The sequence below is a fragment of the Apostichopus japonicus genome, chromosome 20 (genome assembly GCF_037975245.1).
Source record: "Apostichopus japonicus isolate 1M-3 chromosome 20, ASM3797524v1, whole genome shotgun sequence".
Lineage (NCBI taxonomy): Eukaryota > Metazoa > Echinodermata > Holothuroidea > Aspidochirotida > Stichopodidae > Apostichopus > Apostichopus japonicus.
In genome coordinates, this window is record NC_092580.1 from 24,563,575 (window position 1) to 24,587,659 (window position 24,085).

Below are 24,085 nucleotides of genomic sequence, written 5' to 3' on the forward strand. Positions count from 1 at the left end.
TTGCTTTGTACCATTGCCTTGTACCATTGAGGGTTGCAAGAAATCTTTGAGATAGGCTCTAATTGGGAAGTACCTGTCATCTGATCACGGAGGAACATACATAGCTCTGATTGAGTCCCCGGGTCACTTGTGTCAAGAATACACTAATAAACGCTGTGAAATTGATTTTATGAAGTTGATAACTTTGCAGGGTAGGGTATGGGCTCGCGAGGACGGCTCGGAAGACGAATTGGGCTCGTGATCGAAAAAAGGTTGAAAACCAAGGCCTTAGGGTCTGAAAATATTACAATAGGATTATTGTGGTGGACAGGACAGACAACAGTTATTTTTGCTTGTAGCTGAATGTATGATGTCCAGGGATCACAAGGAAGTATCAAAAGCCCGATCAAAACTGCCGTTTTTTGTACTATCGAAATTTGTCAGAATAAAGAAATTGAAAGCCAAAATATAAAGAGTTTATATGGCCTTGTAGACTGCGATTGAACCAGTCTCTGTCATCTACAAATAATAAAAAGTGGGTATCCATTTCTGTTTGTGACAGCAATAACAAAAAAATAACTGCACATTAACAAGTTTTTGTAAACTTTCTCTATTCAGGGATTCGAATCCCAAATTCCACTCGAATATACCCCCCCTACTTATGAACTGTCACGTAGCTCAAGGTGACAAACTTACTACAAAGATGAGAATAGGCCTTAGGTGGTTCCTAATTCAATGACGTTTCTCACAGTTAATTGAACTGACTTCCCCCACCCTCCAGATTATCCTCACCCATAGAAAATACCCTCCACCCAAGAATACTTTAAAAAAAAACCATGGCTTACCAAGAACCTCTCTGCGTTTATTGTTCAGATTCCAATGAACCTTCCATCAGCAAAGGAATGGCGCAACTCGGTCTGAAGGACAATCGACCGCTGACGCAATGGCATGACTGGTACGACGCCAACTAGCCGGACCTGGCCGCCAAGCCCAACTTCACCACATTTCCACTGGACTTTAAGCCGTCACCGTGCAAACCGCTCTTCTTTGACATAGCTCTGAACCATATAGAGTTACCCTCCTTGGACAAGAAACTGGAACAGAATAAATCGTCCCCGCAGTGGGGTCTGGGTGGGTTCCTGCGTGGATGGTGGAGCGGGGGTGAAAAGTAACTCTCGATTTGCCACGGTGTCGGAAAAAGGATTTCGGAAAAAAGGTCTTTTGTATACATAAGCCGGTAGTATTTGGGAGGGCTCTCACTCTTCTCCTGTATGATGTAATCATCTTTTATTTAAGTTTTTATTTGCACCTTGTTGCGATGCAAACACAAAGATGGGGGAAGGCCAAAAAGAATAACACTCACTTTTCTAACGTGGCTTGGCAAACAAAATTTGAAGAATATTCAAAATGGGAATTGGAAGTTTATATATTTTGGATTTGGTGTTTGTGTGTTTATCTTGTTTATAGAAAAAGAAGAAAAAAACAGCATCTTTATTTGATGGGGCTATAAAGTTTTAAAAATGGGTTTCAGGTGTTGATTTCTTGGTCTACAAACATTGTGGTGCTTGACTGACTGACACTTTATGGGGGGATGTTAAGGTGACTGAATTTGATATTGGCAGGAGTTATGGATGATAGTTGGAAGGACCAGGGGTGGGGGGGGGGGGGTGGTGAGGCGAAGGATAGAGAAGGAGAAATGAAAGTATTGAAAGTGAAGAGGGAGAATCTTTGAATTGAATTTTCAGTTTGCAGCAGCACAGGTTTACTGCATGAAAAGGCTATATTTAAAGAAACTTTCAATAATGCACTCTTCGTGTATATAATTTGGGGTGTGGTAGTCGGAGCGGGGGGGGGGGGGTGTGATTGAGACAGCAATGAAAGGGAGCAACCTTTCCACATATATGTTCTTTGTGCTATGGTAGTATCGTTTCCTTTTTCAAACTGGAGGGCAAAAAATGTAAAAATTAAGTTATCTAAAATTAATTCAAAATCAGGTTTAGTTAATAAATGAAAGTTAAAGAAAATTTTATTGATGGTAGCGGGGGTGCCATGGTATTGTAAACTGAATAATCAATCAGCCATGGAAGGCCAACTCCTTTTTGTTGGGAACTTGTCGTCAAGCAAACCTATGGATTCAAGCCCTGTCTGGCTAAAGTAAGATGGGGATATTATTTTTAGCTAGGAGAAATCAATTCTTTTTCCCCTCATGTTGAAATGGTCTACCAAATGTTTAAAAAAAAAGTGTCCAAAAAGAATGTACTGGTGTGAATTGGATAGCCACCTGGTGTGAAGTAAAAAGGCCATAGGCTTATCCCATATGTACATGTGACTGCTTAGTATCATTAAATAACTGCCCTCCAGGCTGATATTATAAATAATAGAAACATTATAGAAAATAACTGTCTGTTGTCACCCAACCATCTCAATAGTAGATGCAGGTATCACTAAGAATGTTTATGAAATATGTATTGCATGTTTTGATTAGTATTTGCATAATAATTTGATGAGGGATAACCTGTTTCTGGAGAGGTAGTTGAAGGGTATTTACTGTGGTGGGAGGGATGAAGGTATATCCTGTCCATGAACTGATTTTATCATTAAAAAAAAGAAGTTATTTCAAAGTAGCACTCTCTTTTTTTTTTCTTTTCTTTTCTTTTCTTTTCTTTGACATGAGTATTGTAAAAGGAAAAGCAGAGGTTGAGTTTGAGCCAGGGACCTTGAGATGCAAAAGCAAAAGCCTTTACCAGTAGACCATTAGGTGGGTCTCTGGTTTCTAAAGCTTTACAAATATTTAAAGATCCTGCTGTTTGGACTTTTTTGACGTTTTAATAAAACATTTTACAAAACAGTTTCTCCACTACTCCTCCCCTCGACTACCGATTAGCTAGTCAGGGGGGAGGGGTGGCGGCTGACTCCACTTGTCTGCGCGTGAACCTTGTCAGGGTGGGGGGGGGCGGCGAGCTCCACTTGTCCGCGCCTTTACCTTGTCAGGGAGGGGGGTGGCGACATCAACTTGTCCACACCTTCACCCCCTCTCACCTTCTCACCTCGGTACTCACCTTACCCACCTGTCAGGGGGAGGGGGCCGCCCACCTTCGGGATTCACCTTACCCACCTGTCAGAACTCCTTTTGCAAATTCTCACCTGGGACTTGAACCGATGCAATCCAAACCAATCGCTTACTGAAAGATGGAATAACCAATTACACCATTTCGGTTCCCGATGGAGAAACTTCGTTTCTTATATTTATACTTCCACTCCCTCCAGAGGGTAGAAAAGTAAAAGGCTCTGTCTGGACATGAACCGCAGACATGATGCTCTGTCTGGGAATCGAACCGGAGACATGGAGTTTGTCTGTCTCTCCGGTCCAGAGCACTACCAACTGCGCCACTAGAACTGTTGAGAATTAAGGCTCGTTTCTAATATTTAAACTTCAGAGTCCAGAATGGAATCAGTAAAAGAGCAAAAATATAAAATGCTCTGTCTGGGGTTCGAACCAGAGACATGGAGTTTGTCTGTCTCTCCAGTCCAGAGCACTACCAACTGCGCCACTAGAACTGTTGAGAATTAAGGCTCGTTTCTAATATTTAAACTTCAAAGTCCAGAATGGAATCGGTAAAAGAGCAAAAATATAAAATGCTCTGTCTGGGGTTCGAACCAGAGACATGGAGTTAGTCTGTCTCTCCAGTCCAGAGCACTACCAACTGCGCCACTAGAACTGTTGAGAATTAATACTCGTTTCTAATATTTAGACTTCAAAGTCCAGAATGGAATCAGTAAAAGAGCAAAACTATATAATGCTCTGTCTGGGCTTCGAACCGGAGACATGGAGTTAGTCTGTCTCTCCAGTCCAGAGCACTACCAACTGCGCCACTAGAACTGTTGAGAATTAATGCTCGTTTCTAATATTTAAACTTCATAGTCCAGAATGAAATCAGTAAAAGAGCAAAATATAAAATGCTCTGTCTTGGGTTCGAACCAGAGACATGGAGTTTGTCTGTCTCTCCAGTCCAGAGCACTACCAACTGCGCCACGCGAACTGTTGAGAATTAATGATCGTTTCTAATATTTAAACTTCAAAGTCCAGAATGGAATCAGTAAAAGAGCAAAAAATATAAAATGCTCTGTCTGGGATTCGAACCGGAGACATGGAGTTTGTCTGTCTCTCCAGTCCAGAGCACTACCAACTGCGCCACTAGAACTGTTGAGAATTAATGCTCGTTTCTAATATTTAAACTTCAAAGTCCAGAATGGAATCAGTAAAAGAGCAAAAATATAAAATGCTCTGTCTGGGATTCGAACCGGAGACATGGAGTTTGTCTGTCTCTCCAGTCCAGAGCACTACCAACTGCGCCACGAGAACTGTTGAGAATTAATACTCGTTTCTAATATTTAATCTTCACAACATTAGAAGGCAAATAAATAGAAAATCAAATGCATCCTCTGGTGTTTGAATTCAAGACAAGGAGTATGTCTCATTTTTTTCAGTTTATTGACAATTTCATTGTACAAAACAATAATAAATATGCAAATTTATACAACATAACAACTTCGCCACAGTAACTGTTAATTGAGAAATGATAGACTTTTCTAATATTTTAACTTCAAAATGAGGAAAAGAAATACCAAAACAATACATCCTCTGGGAGTTGAATTCTAGACAGAGAGTTTGTCTTACTTTCTAAGTACATAACACTAACCACAGTAACTGTTTAGAAATAATTATTAGTTATTTGATTTGATTTATTTTGTTTTTTTTTCACGTGCAAATATACAATGTGAAAGGAAATCTTCTATAAAGCATACAATAGCTTAACAATGTAGAAGACTGGTCAGAAAAGCATTATTTGGACAATTGCTTCCCATCTAGCAAAAACATATCCCTAACAAACAGTAAACCGGCGTCGTAAAAGCTTTTTGTCATAAACAATGGTATTATCAATTCTAATAAAATTATTAGGGATTTGTACACCCAATTTCCGATGGTTTCTTAAAGGTAGCTAAGCTTACTCAAAACCAAACAAATTTGTCCAATGAAGGTATTTTTAAATTCAGGAAATATCCTGGTCATGAAAATTATAATTAAAAATCAACTCTTTACCGGACGGCGACAGAGAGGAATGAAATAAAAGAGCTTCCAATACCCCTTGTTGGCATTATTACAATAACGCTTGACCCAAGAGGTTTTGAGAGCACCAACAAAGCTGTGAACATATATTTTTTTAAACCCCCCTTTTCAATGGGGTTATACATAGTAATTTTCCTTACTTTATCAGTTTTCCCGTTCGAAATAAATCAAAAATAGTACTTTGGATCTTATCACTAAAATCTTTTGGAGGGCTATGCAGATTCCTTTGAGACCACGTATCTCCCGCACGGAAGCAGATATGGACCTGGGAGTTGCAAATTTGGGCTCCTGAGCATCGGTTACCCCCTGCTACGTCATTTGGGCGAAATCGATTTTGGATCGATTTTTGGTCAGTTTTGGCAAAACTGCAAATCAGGTTTTTTTGCCCCACGCCCCAATGCAGCACCTAATTCCAAAATAAACTTCAGATTCGTAATCAGCGTGTCACGAACTACCAGAAAAGATACACATTTATCGCTTTTGCGACAATTTTTTTTTTTTCACCTCAAGGAAAAGACCGAAAAACTTTTACGACGAACAAAGGTTATAAAACCTTTTGTTGTCCCTAAAAGTTTTTCGGTTTTCTATTGTTCCTCTGAAGTTGCAAACTGAGCGAAATAAGTGTCATAAGAGGGTGTTCGACGCAAGTTGCCAGTGATACGTGATTTCAAAGCAGTCAAATCAAACCTTTGTTTGTCATCTTGAGTTTCATCTTGACATTTATGAATAAATGGGTCAATTTTGGCAAAAAACTGCAAGAGGTACGTACCCCTTACGGTTTTTTAGGTGAAAAAAAAACTTTTTGTCGCAAAGGCGATAAATGTGTATCTTTTCTGGTAGTTCGCGACACGCTGATTACGAATCTGAAGTTTATTTTGGAATTGGGTGTTGTGTGGGGGCGTGCGGGAGGGGGGGCAAAAAAACCTGATATATGATTTATGAAAAACTGTAGAAATCATAGGCCTATAAACAACAAGACTTTCCCGGTCAGATAATTACACGAAATTTGTGTATAACAAAGACAAGGGTGTCTTCTACTCCACGTCTTATTTCAATGTTGATGGGTGTTTCAGAGAGGACAAGAGAGGGGGCTGAAAAGAGGGGTTTTTCAAAATTGTGCACTTATAAAGAATACGTATTTCTATCGGGTCTTTTGCAGTGTCTGAGCTAGGGGTATTGGTCGAGGGGGGCGAGGATGGTCTGTAGGGGCGCTTTCGACACTATCTAAGCGGAGCGCCACCACGGGTTGGCGCGGAGCGTAGAGAAATTTTTGAATAAAGATGCTCCTAGATCGCCGGAAATGACCCTTTCCGGGCCTTGCTAATATGCAGATAAATGAAGAATAAATAGGTGTCATCGCCAAAACAAATGTCAATAGGTAGATGAGAGCGCATTAAAAACGTCAATAATCGCATATAAATAAAAAGTGGTAAAAAGCTGAAAAGGGCGCAGCAGTCCATTTGAGTCCGTCAGGGGGCATCCGCCCCCTGACTGTACGGACGCTCCGCCACTGCCAGATAGACCACCCAACCCCCCTCCCCCTTCCATGGTACGCCATTTGACGCAAGAATAACACACCCCCAATGCAACCTATAGCTAATGGACACTTTCGTGGTATGATTATAGTCCCCCAAATGAGCCCATATCCACCGATATAATAAAAAAAAAATGTTCTAATAAAAAAAAAAAAAAAAACTCCTAGTAAATGCCCACCACATTATTTTTTCTGAAAAAGGCAAGTCTCTCTTAGAAATATGTGATAAATACAACTTAACGATAATTAACCAAAATACCAAACCTAGGATGAACCCAATAAACAATATTACAGAACTACTTGACTACCCATATAACCTCAAATCACCTCGCAACTAAAACACATTCGATACAAATCTTAGCAGATGACTAAATCAGTGACCATTTTCCACACGTTTTTGAGCTAGACATAAACCTCAACTGCATACCAAATAACGAATTGACGTATAATTACAATAAAACAGACTCCCAAAATACAACAACCAAAACAACGAGCTTAATTACATCGCCAATTACTGTGACAGCGTTGCACATCATATCTTCTATACTTTCAAAAGACACTGTCCCTTAAAAACAAAACAGAAAACGAAAATTAAATAAGAATATTCTTACACTTATGAAACTCAGACGTCGCCTACGTAGAACTTATATCATCTCCCGAGACCCAACTCTAAAAACCCAAATTAACCAACTTAAATAGCAATAAACAGACAAATATTGGCGGATGAACAAAACCGCGTCCAGAACAACTGCGATTTAATCATTAATGATAAAAACCCGTAACACTTTTGGAAAATTAAAAAAAAAAATCATTAACCCCATTACAACACCAAACAGAGGTAAAACAGACCAAGGCCTTAGAGATAACGTAGCTAACCTCATCACAAAAACTCAAGACCAAATAAAGCTAAATTGAATCGTACTTTAAAAGTATATTCAATATCTACGATGGCCCCCCATACGATATCAGGTGTAAACACGAAATAGACCGTACAATTATCAGTAATGCAACCAGCTTTAACACCAACCCATTAGGATGTCTCAACAAAAACATCCCTCTGCTCAATAAAATAGATATAAACAATTGGTATAGTGCCACTAAAGCATGCATCCTCCACTGGTCCTGACAACATAAATGACCAAATGCCTAAAAACTCCTCCGATATTCATTAACTCTCATATTTTCCAACTATTTAACGAACTCCTTACACTGGGTTATTTCCCAACCCCATGGAAATCCGCCAAAAAGATTTTAATACCGAAACTAAGTAAAGACCGCACCAAAATTCAAAACTATCGACCAGTTACTCTCCTCCCAGCCTTAGGTAAGATTTTCGAAAGAATTATAGATAACCGCACCATAACCCACCTAGAGCAAATTAATCACCTTTCCCCGTATCAATCGGGCTAATTCCGCGCACACAAATCTACAATAAACCAAACTTTCTGCTCATCTTATATTTTTAGCCTCTGAAGATCCTGCTAGGATCGAAACTTTTACACATTCTATTAGATAGGCTCTTTATTGGATAAGCAGTTTGCTAACAGTTTTATTTTATTTTCATTCTGCTTATCTTTTAGGCAGAACAAAGGTTTGTAAATCCTTTGTTCGTTTTAAAATTTTTTCGGGTTTCTATTGTTCCTCTGAAGTTGCAAACTGACCAAAAAAAGAGGCCGATAGAGAGCGCTCGACGCATCTTGCCAGTCATACGTTATTTCAAAGCAGTCAAATCAAACCTTTCTTATTCATAAATGTTCTCCAGTTTCACGGTGTTGTTTCCTCGGACATTGTATGCTAAGCGATAGAAGTGTTCAATGTTTTAATCGTAATTTTTTCTTCAAAAATGTAACGGAGGGTGATAAAATACTGCCTGATACTGTTGTTTTAATTGGTTGTTGTATATTAATAGTTTTCAACCGCTCCGCGACATGAGCTATGCAGATTCAGGAAACGTTGCCTTGACCATTACTTTAGCAACAAGGCAATCAAAAGAATTAAGATCTTTTTAAGGACTCAAAAATGTAGAATTTATATATTCCAAAATGTTTCAATACCCAGAGAGAACAGTCTTCCTATGTGAAATAAAGACATACAGATGCTCTATGTATGAGCACATGGACATATTCTTTGATCAATTTGAGCAAGAAAAGCAGCTCTGCCACCCCTTTAATAATTAATGAGTTACATGACATTGTTTTATTTTCACTATGAAACATTTTCACAAGTTACTGCCAAACCTAGAGCCATGTAGTATGAATCACTGAAAATAATGCCAATTTTAAGACCATTTGAAATATGAAGTTCAATAAAGGTGCACGTGTCGAGTTATCCTGTTTACAAGTACAGCATTTTGAACATCTCCCTCCGTTCCATTTTGAAGAAAAAATTAGCATTATTTCTCAACAGTTGCTGTGACGCAGTGGTTAGCAAGTGCGTAGGAACCGGGGGGCTGGGCTGGTCTAACTGTGCCAAAGTTCAATACAGGAGAACTTGAAATGCAGCTATTGGTCAAGACAAATTGGTGGGGACACGGTATATCATGTCCCCACTACTGAAAAGTTGATGGGGACGCGTCCCGCTGTCCGCACCAGGATCTGCGCCCATGGTTTGAAGGCTGTTCATCCTGGAACGCCATTTTCATGCTCACTTATGTGATGTGATGTCTGCTTAACAAATTCGAATAATTGAAATGAGACTGAAATAAATAACTCTGATTTGTTTATTGTGCAATTCCCCACATTCTTTTCATTTCGAAAGACGCACAGTTTCAAGTTCTAACACTGAAGGTTTCGATTCTCTATCTGCCTTCAGTTTAGGTAAGATCTTGGGATATTCATCCCTAGATATCGCTGGATATTGCTAGAAATCCATACAGCACAGTGTTCTTGGTATTTCTTGGGATTTTTCGGGCCTGATCTTGGGAAATTGCAAAATCGGGAGTGGCTACACTCCATTTAGGTCAGTGCACGTATGGCAAGCCGTTTTAACATTTACCTCGCAATTCGTTATGCTCCATGAATATATAGGATCCTCGTCGGGATTACCGGGGGTTATGCGGTTGTTGGTGTATTGTTCTGCCTGAGTATTCTCTTTCGCGTCCGTTCTGTTTGTGGGTTTGTAAGACTTTCTTCGGTGTTCGGCTGTTGGTGTATTCTCTTTTGCGTCCGATCTGTTGTTGGGGTTTTTTGCCTTCCTTCGGTGCTCGCTCCTTAGTTGTGTGTGGTTCTCATGACGGTGTTTGGTGGTTGGGCTGGAGTTGTTTATGTAGAACTTGTTTTCGTGGCGACACTTCGATATGAGCTCTGGGCGTTTGTTCAGGAGGGTCCGTTTGTCTGTGTTGATAATGATGAGTTTTTCAGTGAGACAGAGGTTGCACCGCTTCGACTCGTTGCTGTAGGCTTTGGCTCTGCTGGCGATCGACCAATTGATAGTGAATGGCTGGTTGTTCTGTTTCAGCTGCCAGATGTGCTTCGAAAGTTCCGTTGCGTTTTGGTGTTTTTCGTGGTTGAGCGACATCTTGTGGTTACCGTATCTGAGCTTGAAGGGGGGTTCTGTTAGGCCGATGTATGTTTTGCAGTTGTCGATGGTTTTCACTTCGGCCTTGTATATGATGTTAGATGCCTGGCAGTTTCCATTTAGTGGACATGTGTCCTTTTTTCGGCAGTTGCAGGCTTCCTTTTCTTTCGATGTGTGGGTGGCTGCTATACGTTTGTTGTGTCCTTTGATGATGCTGGCGATGTTGGGCATGCAACTGTAACTGACTTTCACGGTGTTTCTGTTGAAAATCTTGTGTAGTTTCGATGTCTTCGGGAAGTGTTTGTTGATAAGTTTCAGGAATGAGCCTCCTATGTTCGTGGCTACGTTGCTGCTAAAAGGTGGGTTGAACCAGATGATGTTGCGCTTTCTGTTTCGGTTGTTCTTTGTAGGTTGGTGGGCAATGTATGAGAGACCCTCGGTGTAATTACTTGACTTGAGTGCTTCCTCGTAGGCTGGTGCGGCTTTCTTAAAGATCACCTCGTCGTGGGAGATGGCGGAGATACATCTGCTGATTGAGGCTGGCAGGGACCTGATGATGTTTGGTGGGTGGTTGGAATTCCTGTGGATGTACACTGGGTGGTCGTTGGGCTTCCTGTAAGGGTAGTGTTTTCCGGTGTTGAGGTTGAATGTTACGTCGAGGAAGTTGGTGATCTTCAGGTTGCAATCGATGGTGATGTGGAGCCCCAGTTCTTTGAATAAGCTGATCATGTGTTTTCTTATCCGGTCTGCTTTACTTCCGTTGGTGTTTTTGAAGGCTGCTAGGCCGTCGTCCCTGTATAGCCCGATGTATTCCTTCCCATATTCTCTTGCTAGTGTGTTTAGGATGTAGAGTCCTACAAGCTCGCAAACCTCGGCCCCATCGTAGCTGCCCATTGTGACGTCAAAGAGGTCGTTGTGTCCTTTCTTCATCCAGGGTGTGCCGTTGTCGAAAAGGAGTGACTTCCTGGAGTGCATTATGATTTGTACGTCTTGGTTGGAGATGTGGGTGTGATCCTTAGCCATGGTTAAGGCCTTTTCCAGTAGGCTTCTTGTTATGGAGGGGTAGAATTCAATATATATATATATATATATTCATGGAGCATAACTTGAAGCTACCAGTTGTCTGAAGATCGCTACAAAGCGTGAAACTCCGAGTTACAACTACTAGTGTTCCACTAGTCTCATCTAGTATCAACATATATATATATATATATATATATATATTAGTGAGAGAGGAAATATGAAAACGTCAAAATGGAGTTGTCGGTGTAAGGGGTAGGGTGAGGCACACACCCCTTCCAAATCATCGATCCGTCACTGGCTACCCTATGTGTATAATAGGGATCAGCCCTGTAATTACGTCACTGTTCTTTTTTCTCTCCCCAGTTGCTTGCCCTTTTTTCTACTCCCTCCTTTTCTTCATTTCCTCTATTTCTTCTTTTTCTTTTCCCTTCCTTCCTCCCCTTCTTTCCCCTCTTTTTCCCTTTTTTCTTCTCTCTTTTTTTCTCGCCTCTATTTCTTACCTGGGGGGGCGCACGCCCCCAACGCCCCCCTGGATACGCACGCCCCCAACGCCCCCCTGGATACGCGCCTGATCAAGGTGGTCAGAATTTGACCCTAAGTGACCTTTGACCTCTTCATAGAACATTCAGTTCTTGTACATTTCTGAGCATGAGGATAATCGCAGCTTTGATTTTGATGTCGACAATGATTTCAGGCTTTTGGCAGCTGATGACTCCAATTTACATTTGACCTCTTAACAGAACTGCTCAAAGTGAAATGCTCAGTGAGGGGGACCTACCACCTAATTATGACATTTTACCGATGCTACAGATATTCACTAAACTAGACTAGGAGGTTTTTGTATTTTGGCCGCTGATGACCTCAATTGACATAACTTCATAATTTCCATCTGTAAATATGAGAAAATTTTCAACACGATACCCTTGAGAAGGGCACTTTTGAAAACATGCAAGAGAGAATAAAAAACCCCAGTATTTTTAGGTGCAGGGCAGAGATGGTCTTATGGTATTGCAGAAGTAATCAAGACTATGCATGAAATAAAGATAGATTTCCACAGAAAAAAATTCTGCCAAACTATTCCTTAAATTTTAGGAGAGCAGTTTTTTCAAGAGTTTTAAGTACAGCTTCCATAACAGTGTTCTCTATTATATCTCTTGCTATTTCAAGGAAAATATACTGCATATCTTAGTGCTTCAATATTTACACACATGGTGATACAAAAAAAAAAGAAGTAGAAAAGCTTACATATATATACAGTTTATATATATATACATATATATATATATACAGTATATATATATATATACAGTATATATATATATACAGTTTATATATATATATATATATATATATATATATATATATATATTTATATATATATATATATATATATATATATTTATATATATATATATATATATATATATATATATATATATATATATATATAAATATTTACATATATATATGTACATATAGATAGGGAGTACTCTATTCGATTAAGCCCAAAAGGGTTTCTTAGTTGACTTCCTTTTACATTTTTTACTTATTTGTACTTTTATTGTCTTGTTCACCTTGTAATACTATGTGATGAAACAAATAATAATAATAAATATATCTTTTAAGAAGCTGCAACATCGGTGGCTCAAAAAGTTTGTGATCCTGAAAGTTTGAGACCGGCAGGTCTTTTTGGTAGCTGGATCGAATCACTTTCCGATTCTTCTTTAACTTTAGTCCTATTTCTAATCCCTTCGGGGGAAACTTCCATTAGCTTGTCATTTTGGATTGATGAAGCGTTCGGCACGTCGCTACCAGAATTGGAACAAACTTTTCTGTCTTCTTCTGCCTTCAGGAGGTTATTGTCTGGTAAGCCTTTCCTGATCTGGTAAGAGTTAGACTGTACTTAACTCATAGGTGAGATGGAGGCTTTCATGTCCATAATGAGACTAGAGTAGGGATCTGAATCGGCTACAGGGGCTTGGGATTCCAATTTATTGTCTCTGTCTGATGTTTCGTCATCTTCCCAAGTCTCTTCCAAATTTAAGTCTTCTGGAGGTCTCTCTGGGAGCTGTTCCATGGTGGACACCATAGGTGGTTCTGTCCATAAAAGAGTATGAAAGAAAATTACTAGGAAGGAATACACAAGCCATGTAGACGTAAGAACTCTGCATAAAGTGTAGATCATGCATGTTACATTTGAAGACTCGAATGAGTCAACGATAGCCAATAATTTTAAGGGCAAAAACGGATTGCTTTGGGTGATAGGAGGGGGTGGGGGATTAACGCTTTCTTGGTGGGAGGGAGTCAGAGCCACAGACAGAGATCTAAGAACATTTAATGATTTCCCTAACTTATGTAATGTCAGAAATGTCAATTATTTTTTTCATTAATAACCCATCTACTAGTGAAATGTCTAGTATTGTTGTATCAACTACAGTAGTTACAGAATATTATTATAAAATGTAAAAAAAAAATGTAAAAGTTTTTGATTGCAATAGATTTACAAGCTATATTACAATGGAAAGACATGAAGGAAAAATTCATAAAAAAGATGACTTTAGAAACAAAGTTTAACAAACCTCAGTTAATTTGTTGTGAACGGTTGAAAAACAGCGCTATCAGACCAGGCTGGATTTTTTATGCCACTTTTAATTTGTAAGGAAACGACCCATTAATTTGCCGAGGTTCATCTGTTTAGAGTGACAAGACTATTTAGTCTAATACTTTAACCATTTAGCTGAGTTCCTCAGATCCAGCACAAAATCACAAAAAGATATTTACCTGTCTCAAACGATATGTTTACAGTGGTAGTACAAATTTGTCAACTTTTGGATAGATGGTGTTTAATTTTCTTTCAATGGGTGCAAGGGTGTTGTTGTTTTAATATCAAGTTAAAGGAACATGCTTTGGTTGAGTGAGAATTTATGTAAAGCAATGGGTTAACAAAACTTAACATTAACATTAAAGCCTGTTCTAGAAGAGATGATAACATCATCAAGTTAGCCTTTAAAGGAACATATCGGAGGTTTAGCATATTTTAACAGTGAATAGCTTGGAACTGGATCAGCAGTGTGTGAGTGTAAAATCTCAAATTAACCTTGTTCTGGTGGACTACCACATTATTGTGTCTAAAATTCAGCCTACATTTTTCATTTAGTTAGATACTGAAGAAGTGACGGATATGAAGTCATGCTGTCGAGGAAGGAAACATTTCTTTTACAATTTTATTAATTCTCATTCTCATTTCATTATCTGACAATAACACGGATGGAGAAATGTACTACATCTCAAATCTGCACATAATAAGAAAGCAAAGCCAGAATATTAAACTGGAGGGTGGAGTGGAGGCAATAAGTAAGTGTTTACTATTTTGAATACATGTGCTGAAAGTTTCTCCATTTTGTTTATCATTATATTGATGATAACACTAGAGTTTCTGTTAATGGAAAAAAAATGCCCAGTATCTTTGCACTTGTGTAGCAAGTCAGTCAATTTCATAGCAAGATTCGCTCGGGTAAATGGAGCAACAGAGTTCGGAGTGGGTTTAGTGGTACTGGATATGTGTTTTGGTGGGGTTACAGACAAAATCTAAGAGATGGGGAATCTAGGTCCCACCCCTGGCTGCATCCAAACAGCAAAATACTAAGTAACTAGGTGTTAATTACACATAAATAACAGGTCTTTAATTGAGATGGAGAACAACACACAATAACTGCAATGTTCCTAAATATTCCACTAAAACCCGCCCCCCCCCTCTCCCATCCTCCCAGACCAATTCTCTCCTAGTCTAATTACGTGTAGGGTTTCCAGAAAGATCTGGCCTGACCCAGCGTTAAGTTTGTTACAACCTTTTTCAAGATTTTCCTCTAAATATATTTATATCTCTGGGATTATAGGAAAAGATTATCACTGCACAGAACAAAGCCTTATTTGTCAAAACAAACGTGACACAATGCACATACAATTTAAGGGAACCCCCCCACTCCCCCAAAAAATAATGCACAGTAGCATATGGCAAAACTTATGGCAGGTATAATATTGTTTCCAATACACTAGTAACTGCACAGCTTCTTTGATGATGGGTAAAAAGAGCAATTTGCTTTGCGTGAATACTTATTCAGTTCTAGGAAAAAAGGAACAAGCTTGTTATCCTTACAATATTCACCCAAAAAAAATACTTTAAACTAAATCTGAGGACGAAGTAAATAAACTTGATGTATTCTTTATGTCACAGCAGATACTAGTCCCTATTGTATTGCCTTATGTATCACTTGAGTGACTCTGAATGGCACAAGCTAGATTGAACCTGCCTTGAAGGTAGTAGCTTTATCCCTTTGTGTCCTGTATATTTGTCTTGTTTGTGTCTTGTTTTGTGTTATGTATTGTTTTGAGCAGTACATGGTATGCATTCATTTCAGAGTTTGAGAATATTCCTCACTTGACTCCCAGGGTTTGAAAGGTACAGTTGTACAAGACTGGCTGTGTCTCCTCTGTGGGCGTGGTGTGTGGTTATTATTGCTGTTGTGGGAAGACCCTGTGAGGGCACTAAGTTGTATTCAGGCTTGTTGAGATGCTTGAAGCTTAGCCTGCGAGGCCAACATTTTATATGCAAAAAAACATATATTATTTATTGTCACCACCTGAGTTAATTTGACCAGTAACCGGTTCTGTGTGGATGTATCGTGGCGCCAGTCTGTACCTGGAGAGCAAGTCAAAGCCCAGTGAAGTAAGTCACATTATTTATCCTTGTTATGTGGGGAATGATGTTTCAAGGTATTAGAATTATTTATTCTATTCATTGCTTATTGAAGTGTCACTGTTATTGTGGGGGTTTGTATCCTGACCTAGGTAACTTTGGCTCTAGCCTAGGGGATATGTCAATAATACTTAGTTATATGTGTTACAAGATAATGCAATCAGGGATCACTTTAGAGAGGAGACTTGTGTCTTGGGGTATGGCATGATATTTTAGATACATAGATTATGTTCTAGAATAATCCTGGCCATTGAAGCTGCCCTAGGGGTAGAGATAGTATGCATATAGTAAGTGTTGTATTGGAGCAGTTAGTGGGGGCGTTATAGAATTGGGAGCCTTTTGATTATTTAGGACTTGGTGGTGGGTTTATGTAATTATTTATGTTATTATGTGTTATGCGTTTTCAATATCCCAAAGGGAAATTCACATCTGCAGGCAAATTCACTGTGGTTAGGGTTCGTCTTACAAATACCCTCGGGATAATTCCAGAGCATGTATTTAGACAAAATACTAGTTAACGTATTTTGTACCCTGCAGTTCTCAACAATCATCAGCGGAGCAAGAGAGACAAGGGGTACGTGCTGGCCTAAAGAGAAAGTGGCCCAAAAGACAGGAGATGGAGAAACAGTGACAGCGACCTGAAGCTTACCGAACTTTTGGATTGAAATTGTCATTTGAAGACGTGAAAAGAGATTTCTAAAATTAATTTCTAGAATTTCCTAATGCTGTAATTCTAGTATTCCCGAATTTGTGATTTATATGAAGGGTGTAATTTCATGAAGGGGTGTTTCAGTCGGTAATTGTATCACTATATTTTTCTGTTCTGTACACCCACATGTCCGAGTTCTTTATGGAGTCAAGTACCTAGCTGTTATCCTCGCCTTAATTAACAAAGTTAGCATCATTCCTGGAACAGTGACACTTTAACCTTCGGAAAATTCCACTCTCCTCAACTCTGTTGTACTCCATCGCCTTCGGTAAGACTGAATATTACTAAGTGATATTCCATCACGGTTAGGGATACTTCTTTCTGGGGGTGGGGTGGGGATGGCGGGGACAAAACATTTAACAACTGCACTCATTCAATACAAAAACTTGGCATCAATTCCATACAAGTTAGGTAACATTCTCGCTTGTGAACTACCATAAATAGAACATTTTAACCAAATTTAAACGTCCCTGATTTATGCTTGACACTCCTGCTAAACGCGCTGGATTTATTTAGCAGCGATGTAAATCTTTGTACACAAGACAGACTCATTGGTTAGTTTTGAAATTCATTCCAACTTTCTTCGCACATGACCATATCTGTGACCCGCTCGCAAACAATAGTCCTACAACCCATTGTCTCCAGCATACTGCTACCAATAATTTTATACAATGCAAGCATCATATCCATCTTGTACTCTCAACGTACCAAACCCAAAAGGAAGAAACTTGAAAATGTACCTGGCTCTTCCTCCTTCTGTACGGCTTTATGAGATTGAACGACCCTTTGACCTAGCATCTTGATCTCTGCTAACAGTCTCTTCACGGAATCCTCTGATTTTACTACGCTGTCCTTCAACTTCTACGCAGAAAGAAGATGGATTAATAATCAATCATGCAAATATGGATTATTATACAACACCTAATTGTAGTCTGGTCATTTGATTGGTCAATTGCTTGTTGATTGCATGCAAAATCCGCTCTATTCCACTTCATGAAATAGAACCATGAGTTATACTTTTTTGGTAGCACTTTTTCAATGGTAAGAGAGCAGAGAAACCTGTCTGTTCAAAACAATCGGTTGCATGAGTGCATTTTACCCATCTTAATATAATATGTTGTATAAAACAAATAATGAATGGTTTCCATTCGTGCAATAGTGCAAATATTTCATTCGTTGAAAGATGTAATTTGTTCCATTCAACTCTGCTGCGCCCTGTTGAATGGAACATTCCATCTTTCAACTCATGAAATATTTGCACTATTGCACTCATAACCATTCAATATTTGTATAATAATCAATCATGCAAATATGGATTAATAATCAATCACACAAAGATGGATTAGTAATCAATCACGCAAAGATGCATTAATAATCATCGTTGCTTACAGATTTCTCTTTTGTTATACAACCCACAGGGGAAATGAATTCCACCCCACCAAGATGGGGAATATTTTCACTTTCATTAAATGACGTGTTAACTTTTTCCCCATAAGGTCTGTTCATACCACCGTCTCTTATGCTATTGTCGCATTACAGAGCAGACGTCACTTACTCTCTTCGTTGGGATCTTGGTAGGAGTTGAAATTTAAGCCCCAATGAATGAGCTGGAGCTTGTGGATTAAACACCAAATGTTTCATCCCCTACAGCAGTGGGTAGTTTCACTCAACATTCTATTAAAACGAAATGTAGTGTAAGCAATGAAACTTGAAATTTTCAACATGTTACATGATGTTGCATGTTAGTCGCAATTTAACCTTGCATCTCATGATATTAAACACTAACATGTTAGGACAGCCCTTGAACAAAGTACTTAAACGTACATTAAACTAATGAAACAATACTCAAATTGACAGTTGAATGATCCGTTAATTAATAGTTTTGTCATCTCACCTTCATTCTGCCATGGATTGCTTCATTAGTCATCTTAATTCCTTGCATACCTTGAAGGTAGCCATCTTTATCAATCATATCTCTCCTGAAACTTGCCTAATAAACTCCCTTGTTATGGGATCTTAGCATCTATTATGATTAAAACATAAGACAAGATGGCAATCTATGGTTCTCATCTCTTTTATGATGGAATGGATCTACAATGAACTTTGACCTTGACCCTAAATAACTGCATAAGTTCTAATTTAAAATTTGTCTCATTATAGTCAACATATTTGTGGTTTAATGACTTTTTCCAACATGCTGACAAGCAGAAAATGGCTACACTTTCTGGGTATTTGACCTTTCACCTATGACATTTAGACAATCACCAAAGATCAAGTTTACAGTACATGGTCAGGCACCTACCCACCAAGTTTGAACCTGATCGGACTAACAGTCTAGGGCACACTCTTTTGCACAATTTAGACCAATTTTAACTTTAACTCAATTGATCTGTTAACTACAAGCCTTAACAGCTAAATCTGTCTTGTTTTAAACCTTGTCTCTTCATTCTCTACATATAATGTGGTTTAATGCCTTTGTCCAACAAAGTTGGCATGCAGAAAATGGCTAAAAACTAATTTTTAGATTTCTTGACCTTCGACCTCTTTGACGTCATCAATCACGCAGGCATGAGTTAACATGGTCAGGCACCCACCCACCAAGCTTGAACTCGACAGGACTTGGGGTCTAGGAGGAGTTTGCGACATACTTAGTTTTGCTCACTCAATCACGCACGCAGACATACACATACACACTCACATTTTTGATGTGGGGTGAAGTACAATATCTCATCTCCCTATTCATTACATGAAGGGAGATGAGATCAAAACAAACTCAACACAAGGTCACAAACAGTTTTGCTTTACAGCAAGAAATAGATAGTGGTCTACTTTAAAATGCTCTGTGCAGTTTTCAGTACAGTCAACTGTTTGTATTGTAAATTTAAAAATCATATTGTTTAAGCAGCTTATTTTAGCCGCCCACCCCTCCTCCACTCACCCCCACCCCAAATCGAGTTCTATTAACCTTCCCAATCCTTTACAACTTGAGATAGTATAAAATGTCGTTACCAAGACACAGCGTTACTTTTCAACAAGTTACATTTATGGTAAGTAAACATTCAGTTTGGGATTATCCAATAACTTGTCTCAATACATTGCATTTACTTTCCCAGTCAGTTTCTTATTTTTGAATTGTTTTACAAAAGAATAAAACATAGATAATATGTTGCCAGCTGACAAAACCTTGCTTAAAATAAAACATGTTTAGAGGGTGAAACTTACTTATGACTGGTTAAAATGTCCCTGTAACTATCGCTACCACTGGATTCCGTGTTCAGAGATGAGCCATGCTTGTACTCGGACTGAGCTGTATCTCCTAAATTTTCTATAGCCACTTTTTGTGGGGAGTATAAACTGCAGCGGAAGATGAAAGAAAAGAGGACCAACAATGTAGACAGACAGAGGGTGAAAGAAGAACAAACAAAACTCACTCAATGAACGTAAAAATATGTACGTCAGGAAGCAGGTGGATGGCAAAATACCTCTTGCGGTAATGAGCTTAAAAATCATCCATCACTGATACCAACAACTGCGGTATGCCTTTTAACCCTTTCAATGCCTTAGGTGCCCTCTTGATCATCCTACAGCTTTATCATCTAAGTCAGGGCTCTAAGATTGTCCAAAACTCCAGCAAAATTTGTGCCAAGAGCCAGTAAATATTGAGCAGCTGCAGGAAATGTTAAGGTTTTGATGTACATTTTCAAAAAACCACTGAAAAAAAAGTTGCTCTTAAAATTCTGTCTATTCTACATGTTTTTTCTCACTCTGAAAACCATGCCCCTTGGTGCCTTTTCACAAGTGTATGTAAATAGCCTTGTTTTCCTACTAAAAAAAAAAAGTTGCCGTAGTGCCCCTGCTATCTCAATGAAAATCAAAGACAATTTCTAATTCTCTCCCTCGAAATAGTGGCTGTACCCCTCCGGATTCTTCATGAGAGTACATTAATAAACTGGGTACTTAGGTTAAAAACTGCAATTGCTGATTCAAGGCACCAAACTGCATTAAATAAAAGCTTTCAATATATAAATATCTCTGCATCCTACCCTGTTGGTTTCTGTTACAGCTTATTGTTGCTCCATTTACTGATACTGTTTATATAATAAACTACTTATTATCGACTTTTGTTTTCCAAAATATTCTGTTTTGATTATGCTTGTGTGCAATTACTCCACCGTAATGTTCAACTACAGTAGTAGCAGTGTGGTCTAACAGTTGAATGTTAAATGGATTCCAGAGGGGTGAGAAAGGTAGGGATTTGGGATGGGTACAGTGACAGGACTCACAGGAGTAAGGATTGGGGAGTACAACAATTACAGCCCATCATATATGGAGGGACTACGCCTACCTGCGTAAAGAAATATGATGTTTGTCCAGACGAAGAACAGATTTATCCTCTAAACTTGAGAAATATATATATATATATATATATATATATATATATACATATATATATACATATATATATATGTATATATATATATATATATATATATATATATATAAATATATATATATATATGTATATGTATATATATATATATATATATATATATATATATATATATATATATATATATATAAATATATATATATATATATATATATATATATATAAATATATATATATATATATATATATATATATATATATGTATGGTAGTTCGTGGAATAGCTTTCTTTCCTTTTTTTCTTTCCTCTTTCCTTTCCTTTCCTTTTCTTTTCCTTTCCTTTCCTTTCCTTTCCTTTCCTTTCCTCTTTCCTTTCCTTTTCCATACTTTATTACAGATCAGTACGCCTGACGATTGCTGTACAACTACTTGCACAAGAGTGAAACTCTGATTAGCAATGGACTCTTAATAATTTAATGTTTATTACAATATATATATATCAATATATATATATCATGCTCTACTTCGGTATTAAGCCCTCTCACAGTTGATAGTATTTTAGCTATATTTTATAGTTTGGCTCATGAACCTCGGTTGAGCACTCTACTTACTAACAGCAGTACATGCTTTTACAGCTTAGTATGGAACGATACAACATGAACTACTTGGGCAAGAACATTCCTTTGCCATCAACTAGAGAATACTTGAAAAGACTGCTAGAGATGACAGAGAAGCTGATAAAGGGATGCGATGAAGAGCATTATTTATCCTGGCCGACACTGACACCGATGCGGAAACGAGTGACACCAGCCGTGACAAGGACAACACCGCCACCACCGATGCATACAGTACGGGCTAAAATCGAGATGCGTCCCACCACAAATCCCGGAGTTGGTCTCATTCGAGTCCGATATGCTGGAAATGGTCAAGAATATTAAGTTCAAGGAAGTGACGGAGAAGTTCCTGTCCAACCTCAAGAAGGAAATAGAAAACATCACATCCTCTAAAGAAATCTTCGTAGAGGCGGACAAAACCAGGAACATGTACAAGATGGACCCTGCCAAATATGGTGGGTTGCTAACTGTAAACATATCTCAGAAATAAAAATATGCGGACCGCAACACCGCCACCGAAATAGACAATGAATACACAAGTCTAACTGACAAATTAAAAATAGGTAACCGAATAAATAAAACTGGACCCAAAACGGCTTTCGTGACAATCAAGGACCACAAAGAAATTTTTCACGATAACACGAAATGCAGGCTAATAAAACACAAAAAAACCCTGAAATGGGACGAGTGAGAAAGGCCATGCTTGACCACATAAATGCAAACATACCACAAGCGTACTGGAATGGATTAAAAATATACAGGAAAAGAGCAGTCTCACCTTTCTGGTCTTCGATATTGTTGATTTTTACCCTTCAATAAGCAAGGATCTCATACACAAATGTCTAGCATGGGCCAAAGCATACACCAGAATCAGTGATACTGAATACAAGACTATCATGCACGCAAGGCGATCTCTCCTTCACGATCACAAGGGCAAAAGAGAAGAGAGACACGGGTAACCAATTCCACGTCTCAATGGGTGCATTTGACAAAGCGGAAGTTTGTAAATTGGTGGGACTATTCATTTTGAACCAACTGGAGAAAATCCCTGATATCACTGGTTTGGGACTATACAGGGACGATGGGCTACCAGTAATGAGGTCATGCTCAGGCAGCAAAGCAGACTGAATAGGAAAAGCCCTAATCAAGATCGTTCATACATGTGGACTAAAAAACACTGTCCAAACGAACTTGAAAACAGTCAACTTCCTTGACGTCACTTTGAACAAGAATACCAGCGAGTAACAGCCCTACAGAAAACCAAACAACGAACCAATCTACATAAGCCAACAATCGAACCACCCGCCCGCAATAATAAAGAACATACCACCAGCCATCGAAAGAACAGTCTCTGGTCTATCATCTAACCAGGACACATTCAAGAAAGCAGCACCCAATTACAATCATGTCCTCTGGTCAGCTGGATACAACTATACTATCAAATACCAAAACAAGGAAAACAAAAACACCAAACAGAACAAGAAACGCAGGTCAAGAAAAATCACATGGTACAACCCCACATACAGCAAAAACGTAAAGACCAACTTTGCGGCAGACTTCCTAAAACTCATCGACAAGCAATTCCCACAGACCAACAAGCTACACAAAATCTTCAACAGATCAACAGTCACACAACTCAAAGGTCATGAAAGAAACGAGCCAATCCCCCCCAGGAAAAGAAATGCAACTGCCGAGAAGTAGACAGTTGCCCACTTCGCGGCAACTGCTTGATTAATGACGTCATTTACAAAGCCACCGTCACGTCAGGAACCGACAACTCGTCATACGTAGGCCTCGCAAGCGGAGAATTTAAGAAGAGATACAACAACCACACCAAATCATTCCAACATGACCGATAAAAGAAAGAAACGGAACTCTCTAAACACATCTGGCAACTCAAGGAGAAAAAAGCTGAATATTCAATACACTGGGAAATTGTGTCACAGTCCAAACGCACAAGCGGCAGTCTGGTCTATGCAATCTTTGCAAAGAAAAGCTCCAAATTACCACCCTCAAGGCAACACGCTCAACTAGAGAAGCGAGCTCATCTCTACCTGTAGACATGGCAACAGGCACAAAAGGAAACCACCCAGCCGTGTTAAACCCAAATGGTAGTTTGTGGAATAGCAACCCATACTTTATTACGGATCAGTAGGCCTGACGATCACTGAACTCCGAGCAGCAATGGACTTGAAATAGTTAACGTTTATTACAATATATATCTATAATATATATATATATATATAAAACATTAGTGAGAGAGGAAAAATGTCCATATCTTATAGATGAAATAAATCTCTATCTATCTAATATCCTCATCAATAAAAATACTGTTAAAAAAAGTTTCATCGTTCTCTTCGCGTAAGAGAGGGTTATGTTAAATTGGTTGGATAAGCATCTCCTCTCTTGGCCTAAAGGGGAATTATAGGGTGCGAAGA

General features: G+C 38.7%; 1 protein-coding gene and 1 long non-coding RNA gene across 58 annotated transcripts in view; one reads left to right on the forward strand and one right to left on the reverse strand.

Moving 5' to 3' along the window:
• Positions 1-1,649, forward strand: part of LOC139961418 (uncharacterized) — a 39,864-nt gene extending 38,215 nt beyond the window's left edge. For all 38 annotated transcript variants that reach the window (XR_011790844.1, XR_011790843.1, XR_011790862.1 and 35 more), the window contains one exon: positions 853-1,649. This is a non-coding gene — a long non-coding RNA (uncharacterized lncRNA). The remainder of the gene's footprint in view (positions 1-852) is intronic.
• A 10,978-nt stretch (positions 1,650-12,627) lies between these two features.
• The window catches only part of LOC139960844 (BRISC complex subunit Abraxas 2-like), a 29,790-nt gene continuing 18,332 nt past the window's right edge, over positions 12,628-24,085 (reverse strand). For 16 of the 20 annotated variants that reach the window (XM_071959458.1, XM_071959455.1, XM_071959456.1 and 13 more), the window contains 4 exons: positions 19,868-19,999; positions 18,540-18,624; positions 17,386-17,506; positions 12,628-13,277 (listed from right to left, as the gene is read on the reverse strand). In XM_071959458.1, coding sequence (XP_071815559.1) covers positions 13,084-13,277; positions 17,386-17,506; positions 18,540-18,624; positions 19,868-19,999 — 532 coding nt within the window. In that variant the 3' untranslated portion in view covers positions 12,628-13,083. Of the gene's footprint in view, positions 13,278-15,820; positions 15,880-17,353; positions 17,507-18,200; positions 18,320-18,539; positions 18,625-19,867; positions 20,000-24,085 lie in introns of all 20 variants that reach the window. The other 4 variants (XR_011790610.1, XM_071959460.1, XR_011790611.1 and 1 more) reach the window with 4 other exon arrangements.